Genomic DNA, 23,684 nt, shown 5'->3' with positions numbered 1-23,684 from the left:
CAAGGCTTAGGCTACGGCTCCCCTAGCCTTAGGTTCGGGCACCCCTAGGCTTAGGCTAGGGCTCCCCTAGCCTTAGGTTAGGCCACCCCTAGGCTTAGGCTAGTGCTCCCCTAGCCTTAAGTTAGGACACCCCTATGCTTAGGCTAGGGCTCCCCTAACCTTAGGCTAGGGCTCTCCTAGTCTAAGGCTATGGCTCCCTTAGCCGTAGGCTAGGGTACCCCTAGGCTTATGCTGAGGCTAGGGCTCCCCTAGCCTTATGCTAGGGCTCCCTAGCCTTATGCTAGGGCACCCCTAGGCTTAGGCTAAGGCTAGGGTTCCCCTTGCATTATGCTAGGGCACCCCTAGGCTTAGGCTCGGGTACTCCTAGGCTTAGGCTAGGGCTCGCCTTGCCTTAGGCTAGGACACACCTAGGCTTAGGCTAGGGCTCCCCTAGCCTAAGGCTAGGGCTCCCCTAGCCGTAGGCTAGGGCTTTCCTAGCCTTAGGCTAGGGCACCATAGGCTTAGCCTAGGGCACCCCTAGGCTTAGGCTAAGGCTGGGCTCCCCCAGCCTTAGGCTAGGGCTCCCCTAGCCTTAGGCTAGGGCTCCCCTAACCTTAGGCTAGGCACCCTAGCCTTAGGGTATGGCACCCCTAGGCTTAGGCTAGGGCTCCCCTAGCTTTAGGCTAGGGCTCAAATAACCTTAGGCTAGGGCACCCCTAGGCTTAGGCTAGGGCTCCCCTAGCCTTAGGCCAGGGCTCCTCTAGCCTTAGGCAAGGACACCCCTAGACTTAGGCTAAGGCTAGGGCTCCCCTAGCCTTAGGCAAGGGCACCCCTAGGCTTAGGCTAGGGCTCCCATAGCCTTAGGATTGGGCACCCCTAGGCTTAGGCTAGGGCTCCCCTAGCCTTAGGCTAGGGCATCCCTAGGCTTAGGCTTAGGCTAGGGCTCCCTACCCTTAGGCTAGGGCACCCCTAGGCTTAAGCTAAGGCTAGGGCTCCCCTAGCCTTAGGCTAGGGCAACCCTATGCTTAGGCTAGGACTCCCCTAGCCTTAGGCTGGGGCTCCCCTAGCCTTAGGCTAGGGCACCCCTAGGCTTAGACTAGGGCTCCCATAGCATTATGCTAGGGCACCCCTAGGCTTTGGCTAGGGCTCCCATAGCCTTAGGATTGGGCACCCCTAGGCTTAGGCTAGGGCTCCGTGAGCCTTAGGCTAGGGCTCCCCGAACCTTAGCCTAGGGCTCCTATAGCCTTAGGCTAGGGCTCCCCGAACCTTAGGCTAGGGCTCCCATAAACTTAGGCTAGGGCTCCCCTAGCCTTAGGCTAGGCCTCCCCTAGCCTTCGGTGAGTGCTCTGTAGCCTTAGGGTAGGTCACCCCTAGGCTTAGGCTCAGGCTAGGGCTCCCCTAGCCTTAGGCTAGGGCTCCCCCAGCCTTAGTCTAGGACACCCATAGGCTTAGACTAGGGCACCCATAGGCTTAGGCTTAGGCTTAGGCTCCCCTAGCCTTAGGCTAGGGCACCCCTAGGCTTTGGCTAAGGCTAGGGCTCCCCTAGCCTTAGGCTAGGTCACCCCTAGGCTTAGGTTAGGGCACCCCTAGGCTTCGACTCGGGCACCCCTAGGCTTAGGCTGGGGCTCCCCTAGCCTTAGGCTAGGGCACACCAAGGCTTAGGCTACGGCTCCCCTAGCCTTAGGTTCGGGCACCCCTAGGCTTAGGCTAGGGCTACCCTAGGCTTAGGCTAGGGCTCCCCTAGCCTTATGTTAGGGCACCCCTAGGCTTAGGCTAGGGTACTCCTAGGCTTAGGCTAGGGCTCGCCTTGCCTTAGGCTAGGACACACCTAGGCTTAGGCTAGGGCTCCGATTATGGAGCCTCAAACAGTTTTACTATTCTCAGCTCATGCCTTAGATTTTCAACTATTTGAATGTGAAGGAAATCTTAACATGCCGCATTTCACAGGCTGCCTTTTGTGTTGCCTCACCCAGATTTACGTTTTTCATTTTGAGAGTGCCTCAACATGGTTTTTTTTTTTTTTTTTTTGGTCAAGGGGCATTGTCATTTTCCACCATCAGATGTTTATGGGAAATTTTACATCCTGCAGGTCCCCGTATACAATAATTACATTAACCAATGGAGATTTCTGTATCTTCCTGTTTTTCACAACAGGTTATTCTCACTCATATTGTTAGCTTATCACGCCAAATGTCCGAGATGCACAGGTGGTGTTAATTGAAGGGCGGAATGATTCATGCATTGGTCACTTTAGCATTGCAAGTTCATGAGCATCTTGATTTTGAAATTCAGTAAAGGGAGATGATGCCTTAGCCAGTAAAATGCTACTCCTTCCAAGCCTCACGTACACTCAGACATATCTGAGCAGAAGCCACATTATCTACGTGAAACAGCTTTGGATGCTCCACATCTATATGCAGATGCCCACCAAATATGAGATTATTTTGCTTTCTCTGAGTTGGCTCTTACTAGCAGTCAACCTCATTCTATCTCTTTTGTAGATGGTTGTGGATTCTGGGGGGCCATTGGCATAATGGTGGGCTTATGAGATTAAAAAGATCTTTTAGGGTAGTTTCTTGATGTGCATTTAATATTTACTTACAACTCTCTTTTATACACGTGTGTCTGTGGATTTCCACATCTAAAGTGCACAGATTAACACATTCCCATAGCAGTGTGAACCTCCCTTCAGTCATGTCTATAGGTATTTCTCCTCCCTATGGGCAGCTGGACAGTAATTCATCTGGGAAACATCTGGTAAACCAGCACAATGGTGCTTCCCCAACTTTCTGTGATGAGGGACCAGGACATTGGTTACCTTAATAAAAGTCTCCTGACACGTTCTAGTGATGTCTGTTTCTGGGATCATAGAGGCTTCCTCTTCCTTGGTTGGTCTTGTTGGTAGGTGCTATCCAGTTGGTCTGCTTCAAAGCAACCGCAATGTACAAGACAAGGAAAGGCTTGCCAATCCTGGGCCACCCTCATATCTTTTTGATGTTTGAACCCATCTTTGAAGCCCCCGTGGCCATGCATCCTGCAAACGACCTGGCTCTTTGTCACTGGCCCTCCCCTTTAATCTGACCAGAAGTGTTCTTCATCTGGCCCTCTCTCTGGCAAGGTTCTGCCTTGGTTTACTAGTCCTCCACTACCTGACAGTGTTTCCATGATTAGCATAAGGTTTTCCGTGGTGTATTTCGTCATCCTCACTGTGTCCTTAGCCTAGACACCCTGCTGCGCGCTTTGCCCTTTACACGACATTGCTGGCATTGGAAATAGCAGTGACCTGCACTCTGACTTTCCTTTCTGTACCTAGCTACAAATGGACAGATTTTAAACAGGTCAAGGTTTATCACCGACCCATGTACCACCCTTGAAGCGGCATTGGGGTAGATAATAAATCACGAGTAGTCCTGCACAAGGAGATGGAGCCCTCATGTCTGAGTGGTTACAAACACCAGCCGCTCCAGGCGCACAAAAGGCGCTTTTAATTCCAGTAAAGAGTTAACAACCTCAGAAACCCAGATGGGCAGTTCTTTCCACCTGCAGCCACTCACACTGCATGTCTTTGTTGAGATGGAGGAGGACATTGTGGATTGCTGTGGGACATATGGGCTAATGTTGGAATTGTAGACTTGGGCTGCACTGGTTTGGGATTTTTTCTCCATGTGCATTTACCCTTTATCTAAAGCTCTCTTTTATACATTTCAGTTTCTGTGGATTTATTTCTCTAATATACTCTGATTAACACAACTAATATAAGAAAAGGCATGACACAAGTAAGCACCCGTTTTCGTTTGGGAAAGACACTAAACAGTGAAAAGCTATTTTTCTCCATGCCATCTCTGGGTGGCACAAACAGTTAAGTGCTCAATTCGTAACTAAAACGATCATCTGAGCCCATATGGTGGTACCTCAGAAGACAGACCTGGTGGTCTGCTTTTGAACCCTCATAGAGCCTTGTAGCCCCTATCTCACAAGGTTCAGTTTGGCTATGCACACCAGGTTTCAATGACTTGGAATCTACCCCACAGTAACTGTTTGGATGCAAGGATACTCAGTCCTGAGTTATGACCCGCCCCATCCTGACGATTCTGTCATGAGGCAGTTCTGTCCGAAGTCAAATACCTCATGATACTAGCTTTTCTTTTCTTATTTTTTTCCACAGGTAGTTAAAAGACTTTATTAGGAAGGCTTTGAAGTCAAAAGTAACACTCTTGATAGAATTTTCTTTCATCCTTTAAGTCGGCTCTGCAAATATATAATCAGTGATTAAGCTGTAAGATAAAAGACACGTTAATTTATTTAAGATAAAATATAATTTAGTTCTTAAAATTTTTTCCATAAAGTACATATTTCCCTATAAATTCCCTACTTATACAAAAGAGGTAAAAAATAAAAAACAAACACAAAATATAAAATCCCCAACAAAACAGTAACTGAGCATCTTTTTAAAAATTGTAAAAAACTTACAAGAGAAACCAATGTTGTGTGTGCTTGTTAATATTAAAAAAAGTGAAAAATCTCTGGATGGGGGACTCCCACCCCCTAGCTTTACATATCTCACCTCATCAGTCTGTGGGGCTTGAATACATTTGATATAAACTTAAAGCTACATTGGCATGAGAGATGTGTGGTATAGCATGAGTGCATGCAACTTATGGTAAACTTTCTAAAAACAGAAAGAGAAGCAGATGGTCATAATGCAGCTCATCATAACTATAATAGAGCACAACACAGAGATTGTGTTTTCTGGGTCTTTGAACTGATATGAGCCAATTGAGATGTGGGATAATGAACTGAATATGAAATTGACCTGTTTTTTAAAAGCTTGAATGATCTGGAGGTTAAATGGAATGGGGGAAAGTATGGTTTCAATCCTTGGAATAGTGTTTTGGGGACCTTTCAGGAACCTGTTTCATGATGCCAATTCACTTCCAACACTGTGGATAGTGACACACATTCAATGAAGCAAGTGCTTGGCTGCCAACTTTGAGCCGGCTCTATTACTGCCTACTCAGCTTATCCAGACATTTCCTTGCAAACTGGCATTATTTTTTTACACAAATAAGTTTCTAATGGCTTATTTTTTCAATTTCCATAAACCACATTATTTAATAAAATTTTTTTTGATCTCCACAAATGAAAACGTGGTTATAAAGTATAAACATCAGGGTTATTGGGTAAAAGGGACTGCAGGACACAGGGTACTGGGAACTTCCGAAGCCAAGGGATTTGGGTGGAAACACTGATTGAGGCACACTAAGACACCGCTTGACCTGGAAGAGCCCTCATGTGGACCTACGACGTGTGATATCTAGGCAGTGAGCCCTCCTACTCAGTCACAATCAACGACTCCTCAGAACTGTTTTGGAGATAGGGGAGACTGCATATAAAGTCCCCAGAAAGGATCAGTGTCCAGGCTGGAGTCTGAAGGCATCAATATATTAAAGATACTTGCTTCTGTTTGCATCACTTTCATCCCTATCATTCTTCTCATGGAGCCAAAACTCAGTCCCAGGGGGATGGCAACTACAGTAACCAGACTGTTCTGTCTGACTTCTACGTTAGGACACATAAACCATCTGAATAAACAATTTGATTCTGTGTCCCTCTCCCTCCGATAGACAAAACTGCAGCCAGCACCAGACCTTAAACCTGCAGACTAAGAGTTTGTCAAAAGTCTAGAAAAAGCAGTCAATACCCTGGAAACCTAGCCTGCAGAAGAGAAGACACAGAATCAAAAGCTACAACTGAAAAAAAAAAAAAAAAAAAAGCTCCAGGTGGGTGTCATTCAGACAACCGATTCCAATGAAAACACATGACCTTCTCACAGTGTAAAATTGCTTTTACTTCCATACTATTGTAATTCAAACAGTTTCCCCTATCTCACCTCCAAAAGTAACTCCAGCGTATTCAAGTATATTAAAGAAGAGGCAATTATTCTGGTGTTTCCCCTGCACCAATTATGGAGCCTCAAACAGTTTTACTATTCTCAGCTCATGCTTAGATTTTCAACTATTTGAATGTGAAGGAAATCTTAACATGCCGCATTTCACAGGCTGCCTTCTGTGTTGCCTCACCCAGATTTAAGTTTTTCATTTCCAGAGTGCCTCAACATGAGTTTTTTTTTTGGGGGGGGAGTTAAGGAGCATTATCATTTTCCATCATCAGTTGTTGATGGGAAATTTTACATCCTGCGGGTTCCCGTATACAATAATTACATTAAACAATGGAGCTTTCTGTATCTTCCTGTTTTTCACAACAGGTTATGCTCACTCATATTGTTAGCTTATCACGCCAAATGTCCAAGATGCACAGGTGGTGTTAATTGAAGGGCGGAATGATTCATGCATTGGTCACTTTAGCATTGCAAGTTCTTGAGCATCTTGATTTTGAAATTCAGTAAAGTGAGATGATGCCTTAGCCAGTTTAATGCTACTCCTTCCAAACCTCACGTACACTCAGACATATCTGAGCAGAAGCCACATTATCTACGTGAAACAGCTTTGGGTGCTCCCCAGCTATATGCAGATGCCCACCAAATATGAGATTATTTTGCTTTCTCTGACTTGGCTCTTACTAGCAGTCAGCCTCATTCCATCTCTTTTGTAGATGGTTGTGGATTCTGGGGGGCCTATGGCATAATGGTGGGCTTATGAGATTAAAAAGATCTTTTAGGGAAGTTTTCTTGATGTGCATTTAATATTTAATTACAACTCTCTTTTATACACGTGTGTCTGTGGATTTCCACATCTAAAGTGCACAGATTAGCACATTGCCATAGCGGAGTGAACCTCCCTTCCGTCATGTCTATAGGTATTTCTCCTTCCTATGGGCAACTGGACAGTAATTTATCTGGGGAACGTCTGGTAAACAAGGACAATGGTGCTTCCCCAGCTTTCTGTGATGAAGGGACAGGCCATTGGTTACCTTTATAAAAGTCTCCTGACATTTCCTAGTGATGTCTGTTTCTGGGATCATAGTGGCTTCCTCTTCCTCGGTTAGTCTTGTTGGTAGGTGCTGTCCAGTTGTTCTGCTTCAAAGCAACCCCAATGTACAGGACAAGGAAAGGCTTGCCAGTCCTGGACCACCCTCATTTCTTTCTGTTTGAACCCATCGTTGCAGCTCCCGTGGCCATGCATCCTGCAAACGGCCTGGCTCTTTGTCACTGATCCTCCCCTTTAATCTGACCAAAAGTGTTCGTCATCTGGTCCTCTCTCTGACAAGGTTCTGCCTAGTTTTACTAGTCCTCCACTACCTGACAGTGTATCAATGATTAGCATAAGGTTTTCCGTGGTGTATTTCGTCATCCTCAGTGTGTCCTTATTGGGGGCTCTTACAACTCTTGTTACAATCCATACACCAATTTTATCTGACATACTCATACGTATATTGCCATCATTCTTTTCTAGACATTTACTTTCTATTGAGCCCTTGGGATCAGCTCCCCTTTTTTTCCTCCTCCCCCAATCGTGGTTCCTGGATAGATTATAGATTGTTATTATTTTCATATCTCACATCGACCATTGTCTCTTTTATCCTCAGCTTTCTGTTGCTCCTCTCCCTGCGAGGGGTGTGTGGTTATATGTCAATCATTGCTATCGGTACCCCTTCCTCCCATCCTCTACCCCCCTTCCCCCTACCATTTTGGTATCTCTATTCCCATTCCTGTTCCTGGGTTCCATGTGTTGTGAGTTTTATCTCTTGCTAAAACCTATGCACTTTAGTCCAGAGTGGAAAGCGGCACTGGGGTGATGATAGTGGGGGGTGAGGAGGCCTCAAGGGGTCAGAGGCAGATTGTGTGATTCATTGGTGTGATCCATGTCTCCTCAGGGGGGCCTCCACCCAGTGGGACACAGCATCTGGGAGGCTTGTGGCTTTCTCCTGAGACAGCATGGTGGCCAAGGTCCCGGGCATTGAGGGTGGGACTCTGGGCCTTGGGTGGAAGCACTTGCAGAAGCCACCCCCTCCCCCAGGCACCCACCTGGATACGGACGAGCACGTGAGACAGTTGGCTGTGAACTTTGAGGGTGGCCTCAGCGTCTCAGAGCAGGTGGGATCTGGCCTGAGTCAGCTCCCACAGCTTCAACCAGGAAGCCCTGCCCCCAGGCGGGCGTCAGCAGTTATCCCAGCATGCTCATTCCTCCCCCTCAGCTTCTGTCTGGTCAGCCCTTCAGCTTCCTGGCTGGGTTTAGAACTTGTCCTAAGCTCCCTGAGGGCCACCGTCCTGAGATCTTGCTCAGCGCTTCAGGCCTTTCTGCAAACTCTCCTCCCAGGAGCCCATTATCACTAGCAGTTTACCCCTTGCTCTAACGATGCTCCAGGAGGCCTGCTTGGGAAGTGTTGGGCTGTTGCCTGGTTCAGTCCCACTAACTGCTCCTCAGGAGAACGAAGAGGTTCCCTGCTCCTGGAAAGATTTTCTGGCTTGCAAACCCTCTGGAGGATCCCCATGAGTCAGCAGGTGGGGTCATTCTAAAGCCCAGCACTCCGCAGGTAGCCACGTTGTGTGCCACCCAGGCATGCTCTGTGTTTGGAGGAGACTGCACACCCTTCAAAGGTAGAAGCTGCACCCCTCCATGGTTCTTGCATGCAGCAAATGCAGGGCCCCTGAGACTCCGGGCCAGCCTCTAGGATAGGATCATGGGCTAATCGTTATCTCGCCTAAGCTCCATCTGGGCTGGAAACGCAGTAGCTTGTACTGTGACCTGTGTCAGCCTGGGGCTGTGCAGGGCATCCTCAGCCCAGCTCAACTCTTCCCAGAACGCCCCTGCAGGTGCAGGGAGCCTCTGGCTTGGGAAAGTGACCCTGCTAAGTGGGCTTTGTGACCAGGCTCCCTGATCCACCGACCCAGCTTTGCCTCCTCCACAGGCCGCAGACAGCAGGGGCTGCCCGGGGTTTCCTGAACTCGGGCCCTCTCCAGAGACAGTGTGGGCAGGACCTGGAGGGTGTGGAAGTGAGTCGTGCCGGGAAAGTGGATGGAGGAACGGAGGGTAGGGTAGATGCTGGGTGGGCTGAGGGGGCAGGAGATGCCCTGCAGAGTTCTAGAACCAGGGCTGAGGGATGTGGGAGCTGTTGGGGCCAGCTGGCCCTTTCGTGAGTTTTAGGAGCTGCCTGAACCCCATCCACATTGAACCTCTCCAGCCCCACCTTTGGCAGATGCTGGAAGAGAAGTTCAAGGTCTTCCGGGAGAAAAGGCAGAGTGTGGGGCTGCCAGGGTGCAGGCCCTGAGGGAGCTGGCAGGTGCCCTGGAACTCGCCTCCCCCAGCTCCATGGCCCATAGTCAAGTCCACAGGAGCTGCGTTGAGGCCACATGGTGGAGGCTGGACAAGGCAATGAAAGCCCGCACAGAGGTGGGTGCCCAGAGGGACAGACCAGCGACAGCCAAGGGGCTCGGGACACAGGGGCCTACCCCAGATATGTGTGAGTGTGTGTGCGTGTGTGTGTGCTCATGTGTAGGGGTGGGCATGTGGGTGTGTGCATGCATACTTCTGTGTGTATTCTCGTGTGCGCATGTGTGTATGAAGGGGCATGGCTGACTTCAGCTCCCAGCATCAATCAGCCTTTCCCTTCCAACCACACTCCTTCTTGCCCCCAGTTTGGAGTCCTTCATCGCAGGTCACTCCTTGTGGCAGAAGCACGAAGTGGGCTCTCCCAATGTTCCCTGAGCACGGTCCACAGTTTCATTGGGGGCACAGGCCCTGCTGGTCTTCTTGCTGACCGCCACTCTTAGAGCTCCCTGTTTCCCCTCCCCACACCCTCCTTTCTCGGGATCTGGTGTCTCAGTGCACTGAGCACCTGAGAGGTCCTGCAACAGAAATCCTGGGGCTGGGTGGCCCCGGGGCCAGCCCTCTCCTCACTGACTGTTGGAGGTGCTACAGGCAGACCCCCTGACAGGCACCCCACTCGCTCCCTGAGCCGCCGTCCTCATGTGCTCAGGGCTCCCCATCTTTTTGCCTTCCTCCCAACATGCGTGTCAAGACCCTTTCCTCCCTCGGGCCCTGCCTGTGGCCCCCGGGCCTCATCAGGAACCTGCTGTGATCAGAGGAAACCAACTTCTAACCACCAAAGGGCCAGAAGGCGCGAATGTACAGCGATGAAAATAGGTAAAGGTCACAGTAAAGTCACAGAGGACAGGAAAGACAGGGGCGAGAGAATACAATACAGAGTCAGACATGTTTTATTGGGCATGCTCACTTCAGCTCCTCTTGATGGACCACGTGGAACTGGGAGAAGTGGAACCTTTGCTATCTTGGGACGTGTATAGGGAGCCTGGAGACACACCTCTTCAGTAGTGGCATGGTTAACAAGGTGGGCAGTATCTATCGTAAGGCCCCTGTACTTGAGCTCACCAAGGTGAGGAAAGCTAATACCTGCATTGGGGGAAGCTACAAGGGGGGCTGGGTGTCACGGTGGGAAGAGAGGGCAAAAGGATCATATCTGCTTCTACACAGAGATACAATCAGTCATGTGCTCACATTAAGGCAGCCTAGCTGTTAACGGAGAACCCGTGGGAATGATTTTTAAAGCAGGATAATGTACTTGGACTTTACCTCTAACTTACCAAAGTAGAGGCTTTCCTACCGTGGAATACCAGCTTTCCAGATTCTCCCTGTTATAAGTTAGGGAATAGAGTCTTCGTCCTATTTCCCTCCGTGTTAACGCCCCACAAATCCCCAAGCCACAGTCTTTGCTCAAAAGGAGGTGGCCCTGTTCTCAGGGAGAAAGTTGCTGGCCTTCCTTCCCGCTGTGCCCTCGATTTCCACCAGGCGGCGATAGAGCTGTGGGGCACATGCAGATGGTGGTCCTGGTGGAGGGTGCTGTCCTTGGCCACGACCTGGCGTCTGTGGAGGTCCTGCAGCGCCAGCACCGCCTCCTGCAGGGGAGGGCCCCAGTCCCTCCCCACCGCAAGAAACCCTCTTTGTAGGCAATGGATGGATGAAGAGCCCTCACCCCCAGCTGACCCCAGGCAGGACTGCAGCCTGCCCCTGCCCCCTCTGGGATGGGCGGTGACGGGCCTGGGCTTGACCTAGGCTGGGGTACAGCCAGGATGGCCTGCAGAGTCCTGGGTGGAGGAGCATTCAGCCTGCTCTCTGCCAGCTGCAGAGAGAGCTGGTGGCTGTGGACGTGGTGGTGGTTCAGATGGGGATGGAGGCCATCCAGGTACACCCTGTGGTCCAGGAGAGCCTGGCCGGGCAGCTGGCTGAGGTGCAGGAGGCCTGGACCATCTGGACATGAACTCCTGGGAGCAGGGCCAGCAGCTGGAGTGGGTAGCCCATGGTCACGCCTTCCTCAGGCACTGCCAGGAACTGCTGTATGTGCCACCCCACCTGGATGGGGGCTCGCTCTGTTCCATGTGGGTGGGGGCACCCAGCTATTCCCTGCCTCCTCCCTGTTCTGCCCTCTGGCCCTGAGACCTGTTCCCATGCCCTGTCCCCCACCGAGCACTCGGGCTCAAGAGAAGCAGGTGCTAGTCTACATCCTCAGAAGGGCCAGCTGGGGCAAAGGAGACACTGGGGCAGGAGCTCTGCCTGAGAGCCCAGGCAGAGCGGCCGGTGGGGTAGCAGCTGCTGGACACCAGCCACGTCATGGCCCCAGAGATGTGTGCGCTGAGGGCTAGCGCCAGGGTGGTGCGTGGCCAGAGCTCCCTTTCCTGCTTCTCCCTGCTCCATGGTAACCCAGCCCTGCCCCACCCAGGCGACACCCTGCGCCCCTCCCAAAAGACCTCTGCCCCCCAGGTCACAGTGTCTCCGGGAGCTGGACAGGCAGCTGCAGTAGCTCCGGGCGGCCTGGGCCCTTCACCAGGAGCACTGCCAGGTGAGCCAGGACCAGGAGGAGCTGCGGGGAATGCTGGGTCAGGCCGAGGTCTGGCTGGCCTCCTGAGAGGACCTCCTGCTAGACCCTGACTGTGGGGTGAGAAGGGATCCGCCCCTTAGAAGGCCACATGCCAGGCACCAGGACTTGGAAAGGCAGCTGGCGGCCCAGGAGGAGAAGCTCACCCAGCTCCAAATGTAGGTGAGGGTGTGGAGGGTGGGACTGAGGAGGGGTCGAGGGGCCTCCACCTGCGGTGGGGTCTCCAGAGCATTGATCTGCCCTGAGGAGCACCCCTTCGGGGAACAGTCGCAGGGTCCTGTCCTCCATGGGCAGTCTGGCTCTGTGGGGTCCATCACAGCTTCTTCTGCCCAACTGCTCCCTCCCCTCCTCCTCCTGGTTTCCCCCTCCGAGAGCTGCCACCAGAGCAAGCCCTGTGGGACACAGAGGGTCACTATGGGTGGAAACCAATCAATAATCTCATGGGTGCAGAGCACACTCTGAGGAACACAGGGGAGGTGACACTAGAGAATCTGAGTGGAGCGAGGGTTTGTAATCCTTGTGTAGGCTGGAGGTGGGGCTGATAGCGGCGGGGGGGGGGGATTGATACCACAGGATCCTGTGGGACTGAAAGTGAGGACCTGAGGGTGGGCGGGCAGAGGGAGTGCCCCATCCTCTGAGGTAGGAAGGTGGTCAGCTAGGGTGAGCACGGAGGAAGATGAGCAGGGGCTGCTGCAGTCATGCAAATGTCACGTAAGAATCTCACTTTAGTATAAAATGTTTGTCTCCATTGCAAAGCCACCTCTAGCAACTAGGATCCGCACTCTCTCCATCTGGAGTTGACGAGTGAAGAAAATAAAAAACTGAAGCAAAGCAGTCCACAGGACTAACGGACCACCAACACCACAGCCCTCCATCCTTGTCCTGGAGACCAGGAGAGTTAGATGGTGCCCAGCCACCGCCTCAAACTTCTCTGGTTGAGCTCAAACTGGCAACTTGTGCACAGCTTGAAAGCCAATGGAAGTTGACTTCATGAAGAGAGGGCATTACAAGTTTGACAGGGACTGCTGGAACCCCGAGACCAGGGCCCTTCAAATCCAAAACAGAGCCCAGCTCTGGGAATCACCCCTGCCCAAGCAACAGTCGAGCTGATAAAGTGAACGCATAGCACCTGAGAGGCAAGTGCTTCCCAGAGCAAACGGGAGCATTTGCCCTCAAAGTTCAGGAGGGAGGTAGGGGCCAGGGAGGAGGCAAGAAGAGTGCTGTGTTATATTATGAGGGCTGCAAACAAAATGTGTATAAATTGTTATACTGCTCTGCATGTTTCCACTTAAAACAAAAACCCTCTATATTAAAATTCATATATATGTGCATTATATGTGTGTATATATATATTAGTCAAACCCAAGGTCAGAAAAAGGCATGCCCCGGGCTGCTGCTCGTGGCAAGGTCAGTGGTCTAAAACCCATCAGAAAGTCGCGGCTCGGCTGTCTGCTCCCGTAGTGACAGCCTCAGAGAGCTGTAGGGGCCGTCGTGTGCTGTCCTACAGGGCCTCGATGATAGAAATCGACTCGATGGCAATGATTTGAGTGCTTTGAAGGTCAGAAACTGTAGACAGTGATCTATAAACATCCTTCTCTCCTGTAAGGTGCCTGTAACACAATCAAAGGAAAACAATCGGTCTGCTCTCCAGATCTTCAATGGGACCATTTCCAGGGAGCCTGGCCACACACTGCCAGGCTGTGCCTTCTCAGATCCGCTGGCACTGCTAGGAAGGTTGTGGGCCCTGCAGGGGTGGGGGACTCACCAGCCTGCTCCCCAGCAATAGAGGCACTAGGCCAAGACAGGAAGAGCCCCGGCGGGGGGAGAGTGGGGAGGTTGAGGCAGTAACTGTGACCTGCTTCTGACACTCTTCATGTGGCTGCTATGGTCACCCTTGACCTCAGGGAAGGCCAAGGGTCACCAGGGCAGAAAACACTTCCTTTTTATGGTGAGGGCCATATCGGGTCTCAACTCCACTGCTAATTAGCTGTGGTCTCTAGCAAGTAACCCAGCCTCTCGGTGCACCCAGTTTCCCCAGTGCTATCTGGAGTCCCCAGAAGGGCCAGGTATAGCCAGGCTGCTTGCAGCTGGGCCAGAACCAGCAGCTGCCCTCACCGTGCCCTGAAGCCAGAATCCCAGAACTCAAAGGCTGAGCTTTGCTGAAGGTCGTCCGACATGGCCTCTCAGCTTAAGTAAGGGGTCCCAAGCTACAGGCTGCACACGTTGCTCCATGGAACACGTGGCCCGTGTCCCCAATGTGGCACACAGTAAGCCAGTTCACCTCTCAGGGGTTTGGCAAAGCGCAGCACAGCAAGGGTCTCCCTGGAAGCCCCTCCACCCCATGCCCAGCACCTCCCCCAAACTCACCCCTGCTCCAGGCTGCTGGTACTCACTGTAGGTCCTGTCACCACTGCTGGGCCCTGGGGGAAGTGCTGGGCCGCCAGGCCAGCAGGCTCTCCGCTAGTGGGGCAGGCTGCCCCCTGGTGGCCACCCATTTTGACTTGGTGCAGAAACATTGCAAACTTGGTTAAGAGGAGCTGAGAAGAGAGGAGAGGGGTCACAGGGGGCCCTGGCTGGTGGGCTGTTAGACACCTCAGTGAGTGACTGGGCAGGGCAGGACTGGACAGCCACAGAACTTGTCCCTCTACGCAGAGAGGAAAATAGGAAGCCACAGCTGTCCTCAGTCCAGACTGATGTTCCCCATCAGCCCCTTGTGTATGCAGCCCCCCCTCCACCACCCGTCTTCATTCGCTCCAGGGCACCTTCCTTGCCCCTAGGCCCTTCCTCACTAGGGTGTGCTCATAGTCCTCTCTCCTCTGGCCACCTGCTGCTGGCTGCTCAGCCAGCTCTGCAAGTCCTCAGCTTCCCTCAGGAAGCCCTGCAGTGCCAGCATCCTCTTCAAATCCTGGCCCCTGTGGTGACAGCCTGAGTCCCCCAACAGTTAGTGTGCATGTGTCCACACTCTGCAAGACAAGGGACCCAATCAAAGGGGCTGCCTGAAGGACAAGGTTCTTCATGGTCTTTGCCCAAGCTGCTCCTCTGGATTCAAGAAGCAAACCCAGGCCAGGGGGAGTTGGGGCTGGCGAGGGTGTGGCTGTGGGGAAGGGCAGGTGACTGGAGCCAGGGAGCCGAGCCCCTGCTCTGCAGGCTCTCCTCAAAAGTTTGAGGGAAGAGGAAACAGTGAAGGCCTCATCTTTTCCTGACACATGTCTACAGGCCTCCGACACGGTTCTCTTAAAGGCAGGGGTAGCATCTATGGGAATAAGCAACCCCAGCCAGTTTTCTGGTACCCACGGATGCAGTGACCCTCACTGTTGGGCTGCCAACTCCCGCAGTGTCTGCAGCTGCTTCCAGAGCCTACCATAAATCACACCCAGCTGCTCTGAGACCTCAGTTACAAGGATCTACATATAACTTCCTCCCTGGGGGATGGACAAGAGAAAAGTGGGTTCATGAGTGAGGGGGGAACAGGGAGGGCGGAGAAAAATGAGGACATGATGCCAGGGCCTTAAATGGAGAGCAAATGTTTTGAGAATGATGAGGGCAATGAATGTATGGATGTGCTTTACACAACTGATGTATGTATGGATTGTGATAAGAGTTGTATGTGCCCCTAATAAAATGATTTTTAAAAAATTAAATCTTTTAAATTTCTTAGGACAATGCCATTTGTATTTCAACGCAACATTCACGAAAGCTATTTTTTCACCTTCACTATCTTCTATTTAGTTTTAGATAGAGCAAAAACAATTCTTATGCCTTTGTATGAGATGTAATGCAAGTAGACATAAATTTATGCATAATTAAAAATTTGAATGAACAAAATATTTTGTTAAAGAATTTGAAGTTTTGTGAAAATCATAGAAATCATATAGCATTTTATTGAAGGGTTGGGAATTTTTTCCTCTATTTTATTCTAGTATTTGGTCTGAGGTTCTTACGGCATATTCTGATTGATGTCATGTAAGAGAATGTACATTCCATATAAGAGAAAACTTTCCTTATAATATTTTCCTATCCATTGCTTCCTGCTGAATCTCTCATTTGTTCTTTTATCATTTTTCCTATAAAAACCCAGGCTGCTTAATTTTATTCTTATTAATCATTTATATAAGTTAGGAAAATATTTATTATATATACATTTTTATTAAAAATCTTTTACTGGAGACTCTTACAACTTTTGTTGCAATCCATATTGATTGCATCAGGCATTTTGTACATATGTTGCCTTCATTCATTTATAGACATTTCTTTCCTTTTCTTTTTTAAAATCATTTTATTGGGGCTCATACAACTCATCACAATCCATACATACACCAATTGTGTAAAGCTCACTTTTACATTCGTTGCCTACATCATTCTCAAAATTTGCTTTCCGCTTGGGTTCCTGGAATCAGCTCATTTCCCCTTTCCCCTCTCCCCCTCTCACCCTGCTCCTCTTCCCTCATGAACCCTTAATAATTTATACATTATTATTTTCTCTTATCTTACACTGTGCGGCGTCTCCCTTCACCCAATTTTCTGTTGCCCATCTCCCAGGGGGGAAGTTATATGTAGATCCTTGTGATCGGTTTCCCATTTCTACACCCACTTCCCTCCCAGTATCGCCACTCTCACCGCTAGTCCTGGGGGGGTTCATCTGTCCTGGATTCCCTGTGTTTCCAGTTCCCGTCTGTACCACTGTGTATCTTCTGGTCTAACCAAGTTTGCAAGGTAGAATTGGGATCATGAGAGGTGGGGGAAGGAAGCGTTTAATAACTAGAGGAAGGTTGTGAGTTTCATTATTGCTACACTGAACCCTGAGTGACTCATCTCCTTCCCACTACCCCTACTCAAGGGATGTCCAGTTGTCTACAGGTGGGCATTGGTCCCCCGTCATGCACTCCCCTCATTCACGATGATATAAGCCCCCCTCCCGCCTTTGTTACTTGAAAACTGGTCCCCTCAGCCCTTCATGATCACACATGTTGGTGTGATGCTTCCATGTGGGCTTTGTTGCTTCTGGGCCAGCTTGTTTACTTTCAAGCCTCTAAGACCCGGGAGGCAATATCGCTTGATAGCCGGCCACCATCAGCCTTCTTCACCACACTTACTTATGCACACATTCATCTTCAACGTTTATGTGGGGAAGGTGATCACACAATGATGGTTTTTGTTCTTTGGTGTCTGCTACCTGGTCCCTTCAACACTTCGTGCTCACTTAGGCTTGTGTGCTTCTTCTCTGTGGGCTTTTTTGCTTCCGAGCTACATTTCAGCCTGTTTGCCTTCAAGCCTTTAAGACCCCCAGAGTTTCATTATATTGTGCAGAGAGTGGCTATGAGCCAAACCCACTCGACCGCACTCAACAACAATAACAACAGGACTTGTGCTTCTAACAATATGCTGAAGAAGACCTTAAGAGAATCTCCCCTTCGTTTAGAGCAGCGGCTCTCGACCTGTGGGTCGTGTCTAATTAGGGGGTCAAACAGCCCTTTCATGGGGTGGCCTGAATTATAGCAGTAGCAAAATTATAGCTATGATGTAGCAACAAAAATAATTTTATGGTTTGTTGGTCACGACTACATGAGGAACTGGATGAAAGGGTCGTGAGTAAGGATGTTGAAAACCACTGTCCAAGAGGAAGACTCAATTCTTGATACAGTTGAAGGGCAACAAAATAGACTCAGCCCCAATATAGATGGGATAGCACAGTGGCTGCAACAATAAACACAAGCCAAAGAAACACTGCAAGGATGGCACAAGACGGGACAGTGTTTCATTATATTGACATAGAGTTGCTATGAATCAAAACCCACAACAAAAAAAAAACACGACTTGTTTTTCTAAGAGAATCTTAAGAGAATCTCCTATTAGTTTAGCGCAGCGGGCCTCAAACTGAGGGTCGAGACCCCTTTTGGGGGATGAATGACCCTTTCACGGCAGTGGACCGTTCATTAAAGTGGAAAAATTAGAGTTATGATGTAGCAATGAAAATAATTTCATGATTTGGCAGTCACCACTACATGAGGAATGGTATGAAAGAGTCGTGGCATTAGGAAGGTTGAGAACCACTTCCCTAGAGGAAGACAGAATTCTTGGTAGAGTAGAAGGGCAGCAAAGGAGAGGCAGCCCCTACAAGATTGATTAGCCCAGTGGCTGCAACAATGAGCACAGGCAAATGAACAACTCTGAGCATGGCATTGGACTGGGCAGCATTTCATTATATTGTGCATAGATTTGCTAAGAGCCAAAACCCATTCGACGGAACTTAACGACAATAACTACAGGACTTGTACTAACAATATGCTGAACTAGATCTTAAGAGAAACGCCTCTTAGTTTAGAGCAGAGTTCTCAGCCTATGAATCACGAACCCTTTTGGGGAGTGAGTGGGTTGAATGACCCTTTCACAAGGGTTGCCTGATTCATAAGATTAGCAAAATTACAGTTATGAAATATCAGCGAAAATTTTGTATGCCTGGGGGTCCACCACTATTTTGGGAACTGCATGAAAGGGTCGTGGATTTAGGAAGATTGGGAACCACTGTCCGAGAGGAAGACACAAATGTTGGTAGAGTAGAAGGGCAACAAAGGAGAGGCAGCCCCTCCAAGTTGGAATAGCTCAGTGGCTGCAACAACCGGCGCAAGCAAAGAACCACTGTGAGGAATGCACAGGATGGGGGAGCGTTTCATTATATTTTGCATAGAGTTGCTATGAGCCAAAACCCACTTGAAGGCACCTAAATACAATAACAACAGGACTTTTGCTTCTAACAATGTGCTGAAATATATCTTAAGAGACATTCTTCATAGTTTGGAGCAGAGATTCTCAACCTGTGGGTCATGACTCCATTGGGGTAATGAACTACCCGTGCACTGGGGTGGCCCAATTCATAGCAGTAGCTACATTACAGTTATGAAGTAGCAATGATGATAAATTTATGGCTGGTATTGTACCCACTACATGAGGAGTGGTATAAAAGGCCTGTGGCATTAGAGGAAGGTTGAGAGCCACTGTCTCGAGCAAGACAGAAATCTTGGCAGAGCAGAAAGGCAGCAAATGAGAGGCAGACCCCCAGATGATAGATTAGCGCAGTGGCTGCAACAATGAGTGCAGACAAGAAACCACTGTGAGGATGGCACAGGACGGGGCAGCGTTTCATTATCTTGTGCGTAGAGTTGCTGAGAATCGAAACCCACTGGGCAACACCTAACAACAATCACTGTAGGACTCATGCTTTTCACAATATGGTGTTGTAGATCCTAAGAGAAACTCCTCTTAGTTTAGAGCAGTGGTTCTCAATCTGTGGGTCGCGAGCCCTTTGGGGGGGTCAAATGACCCTTTCACAGTGGAGGCCTGATTCATAACTGTAGCAAAACTAAAGTTACGAAGTAGCAATGAAAATAATTTTATGATTGGGGGTTCATCACTACATGAGGAAATGAATGAAAGGGCAGTAGAGGGGCAGCGAAAGAGAGGCAGCCCCACAAAAGTTGGATTAGCCCATGGCTGCAACAATGACAACAAGCAAAATAACCACTTTGAGGGTGGCATGAGACGGGGTCACGTTTCATTATATTGTGTATAGAGTTGCTATAAGCCAGCACACACTCAAAGGCACCAAACAATAACAACAGGACTCTGCGTCTATGAATATGCTGAAATAAACCTTAAGAGAAACTCCCCTTAGTTTAGACCAGTGGTTCTCAAACTGTGTCACAGTGCCTTTAGAAGACGAATGAACCTTTCACATGGGTGGCCTGATCCATAACAGAAGCGAAATTACAGTTATGCTGTAGCAATGAAAATATTTTATGGTTGGGGAGTCACCACTACATGAGGACTGGTATGAAATAGTAGTGGCATTCAGAAAGTTGAGAACCACTATTCATGAGGAAGACACAAATCTTGGTACGGAAGGGCAGGAAAAGAGAGGTAGTCCCTAACAAGATGGATTACCACAGTGGCCACAACAATGAGCCCAAACAGAAGAACCACCGTGAGGATGCACAGGGCAGGACAACGTTACATTACATTGTGCATAAGGTTGGTATGAGTCAAAACCCACTCGAAGGCAGCCAAAAACAAGAACAGGATTTGTGCTTGTAACAATATGCTGAAACATCCCTTAAAAAGAAACTCCTCTTAGTGTAGAATAGCAGTTCTCAAACTGTGGGTCGTGATGCCTTTTGGGGGTTGGGGTGGAGAAGGACTATATCACATGGTGGCCTGATTCATAACAGTAGCATAATTTTAGTTATAAAGTAACAAGGAAAGTAATTTTATGATTGGGGGGAGGTCACCAATACATGAGGAATGGTTGAAAGAGTCGTGCATTAGGAAGTTTGAGAACCACTGCCCTAGAGGAAGACACAAATCTGGGTTCAGTAGAAGGTCAGCAAATGAGAGGCAGTCCCCCAAAAGATGGATTAGCACAGAGACTGCAACAATGAGTGAAAACAAAAGAAAAGTGTGAGGGTGTTAGAGGATGGAACAGTGTTTCATGATACTGTTCATAGAGTTGTTATGAGCCAACTATGAGCCAAACCCACTCGACAGCCCCTAACAACAATAAGAACAGGACTCGTGCGTGTAATAATATACTGAGCTATACCACAGTAGAAACTCCTCTTAATTTAGAACAGCGGTTCTCAACCTGTGATTTGTGACCACTTTGGTTGGCTGAACAACCCTTTTCCGGGGTGACTAGATTCATAAGACTTGCAAAATTACAGTTATGGAATAACAGTAGAAAAAAACCTTTATGCTTTGGGGACCACCACTACACATTGGGAAGTGTATGGAAAGGTCGTAGAAATAGGAAGGGTGAGAAACACTGTCCTAGAGGAAGACGCAAGTACAGTAGAAGGGCAGCAGAAGAGAGGAAGTCCCTACAAGACGGATTTGCACGGTGGCTGCAACAATGAGCGCAAGCAAAGAACCACCGTGAGGATGATGCAAGACTGGGCAGGCCTTTATTATATTGTGCACAGGGTTGCTATGAGCCCAAACCCTCTCCACGGCCAGAACAACAATAACAGGAGATATCATACATCTAAGAGTATGCTCAACTAAACCTTGAGAGAAACTGCTCTTAGTTTAGAGCAGCCGTTCTCAACTTGTGAGTGGTAAATCCTTTGGGGGTTTTCGAATGACCCTCCCATAGGCGTGGCCAGATACGTAACAGTAGCAAAATTACAGTTATGAAGTAGCAACCGTATAATTTTTTGGTTGGGGGGTCATTACTAGAAGAGGCACTGTATGAATGGGTCGTGGCATTAGGATTGCTGAAAACCACAGTCCTACAGGAAGACACAAGTCTTGATACAGTTGAAGGGCCGCAATATAGAGTCAGCCCCCAAATAGATGGAATAGCATAGTGGCTGCAGCAATGAGCTCAAGCTAAGGGAACACTGTGAGGATGGCACAAGATGGGGCAGCGTTACATTATATGGAGCATAGAGTTGCTGTGAGTCAAAACCCAGTCGACTGCACCTGACAACAAAACAACAGGACTTGTGTTTCTTATAATGTGCTGAAGTAGACCTTAAGAGAAACTCCTATTAGTTTAGTGCAGCGGTTCTCAACTTTTGGATCACGAGCCCTGTTGGGGGATGGATGAACCTTTCATAGTGGTCGCCCAGTCATAACAGTAGAAAAATTAGAGTTACAAAGTTGCAATGAAAATAATTTTATGATTTGGCAGTCAGCACTATATGAGGAACGGTATGAAAATGTTGTGGCATTAGGAAGGTTGAGAACCACTGCCCTAAAGGAAGACACAAATCTTGGTAGAGTAGAAGGGCAACAAAAAATAGCCAGCCCCCCCAAATATGGCCCCAACAATGAGCACTAGCAAACAACCACTGGCAGGATGGCACAGGTCTGGGAAGCATTTCATGATATTGTGCATAGAGATGCGATGAGCCAAAACCCCCTCCGCGGAACTTAACAACAATAACAACAGGGCTTGTGTGTTTAACAATATGCTGAAGTAAATCTTAAGAGTAACTCTTCTTAGTTTACAGCAGGGTTCTCAACATTGGGTCGTGAACACTTTCAGGTGGGGGGTGTTTCGAAACACCCCTTCACAGTGATGGCCTGATTCATAACAGTAGCAAAAGTACAGTTATGAAATATCAATGAATATAATTTTATGATTGGGGTCCACCACTACATTGGGAACTGTATGAAAGGGCCGCAGAATTAGGATGTATGAGAAATTTGTCCTAGAGGAAGACACAAATGTTGGTAAAGCAGAAGGGATGCAAAAGTCAGGCAGCCCCTACAAGATGGAATAGATGCAGCAGTGAGCGCAAGCAAAGGACCACAGTGAGGATAGCACGAGATGGGGCCGAGTTTCATTATACTGTGGATACAGTTGCTATGAGCCAGCACACACTCAAAGGCACCAAACAATAATAAAAAGAACTTGGGCTTCTAAGAATATTCTGAAGTTGAATTTAAGAGAAATTCCTATTCGCTTAGACCATTGGTTCTCAAACTGTGTGTTGAGATACCTTTGAGCAGACTAACAAACCTTTCACATGGGTGGCCTGATCCATAACAGAAGCAAAATTACAATTATGATGTAGCAATGCAAATATTTTATGGTTGGATGTCACCACTACACGAGGAATGGTGTGTAGTGGTTGTGGCATTTGGAAAGTTGAGAACCACTGCTCTAGAGGAAGACACATATCTTGGTACAGAAGGGCAGGAAAAGAGAGGCAGTGCCCAACAAGATGGATTAGAACAGTGGCTGCAAAAATGAGTGTGAGCAAAAGAACCACTGTATGGAAGGCACAGGACGGGAAAGCATTTCATTACATGGTGCATAGAGTTGGTATGAGCCTAAACCCATTCGAAGGCACCAAACAACAGGATTTGTGCCTCTAACAATATGCTGAAGAAGACTTTAAAAGAAACTCTTAGTGTAGAGTAACAGTTCTCTAACTGTGGGTCACGACGTCTTAGGAGGGAACAATGAGTATTTCACATGGGTGACCTGATTCATAACAATAGCAAATTTATAGTTATGGAGTAACAAGGAAAATAATTTTATGACTGGGGGGGGGGTCACTAGTACATGAGGAATGGTGTGAAAGAGTCATGACATTAGGAAGGTTGAGAACCACTGTCCTAGAGGGAGACATAGATCTGGGTACAGTAGAAGGGCAGCAAAAAGAGGCAGCCCAAAGCACGATGGAATACAACAGTGACTGCAACAATCCGCGCAAGCAAAAGAACCACTGGGAGGATGGCGCAGGACAGGACACCTTTCCATCATATTGTGCTTAGAGTTGCTAGGCGCCGAAAGCTACACAACAGAATCTAACAATAACTATAGGATTTGTGCTTCTGACAATAGGATGAAGTAGATATTAAGAGAAACTCCTCTTACTTTAGACCAGCGGTTTTTAACCTGTGGTTCGCGACCACTTTTCCCGATCGAATGACCCTTTCACAGGTGTGAAATGATTCATAACTGTAGGAAAATTAGTTACGAAGTAACAATAATGTTATGATGGAGGTCACCACTACATGAGGAACTGTATGAAAGGGTCATGGCATTAGGAAATTTGACAACCACTGCCCTAGAGGAAGACACAAGTCTTGGTACAGTAGAAAGGCCACAAAAAAGAGGCAGCTACCCAAAAGTTGGATTAGCACAGTGGCTGCAACAATGCGCACAAGCAAAAGAACCACTGTGAGGATGGCATAGGATGGGAAAGCGTTTCATTATATTGTACATAGAGTTACTATGAGCCAAAACCCACTCTATGGTACATAGCACCAATAACAACAGAACTTGTGCATCTACCAGTATGCTGAATTCTATCTTAAGAGAATCTCCTCTTAGTTTAGAGCAGGGG

General features: G+C 48.6%; 1 protein-coding gene across 1 annotated transcript in view; it reads left to right on the top strand.

Moving 5' to 3' along the window:
• The first annotated feature begins 18,650 nt into the window (after nucleotides 1-18,650).
• The window catches only part of LOC142424070 (mitogen-activated protein kinase-binding protein 1-like), a 194,001-nt gene continuing 188,967 nt past the window's right edge, over nucleotides 18,651-23,684 (top strand). The window contains 1 exon segment of the mRNA XM_075529155.1: nucleotides 18,651-18,664. Within this exon segment, the coding sequence (XP_075385270.1) occupies nucleotides 18,651-18,664 (14 nt within the window).

This window comes from Tenrec ecaudatus, chromosome 13 (genome assembly GCF_050624435.1).
Source record: "Tenrec ecaudatus isolate mTenEca1 chromosome 13, mTenEca1.hap1, whole genome shotgun sequence".
In the NCBI taxonomy this organism is placed as follows: Eukaryota; Metazoa; Chordata; class Mammalia; order Afrosoricida; family Tenrecidae; genus Tenrec; species Tenrec ecaudatus.
Note: the sequence above shows the minus strand (reverse complement) of the source record. Positions and strands in the feature narration are given on the sequence as shown.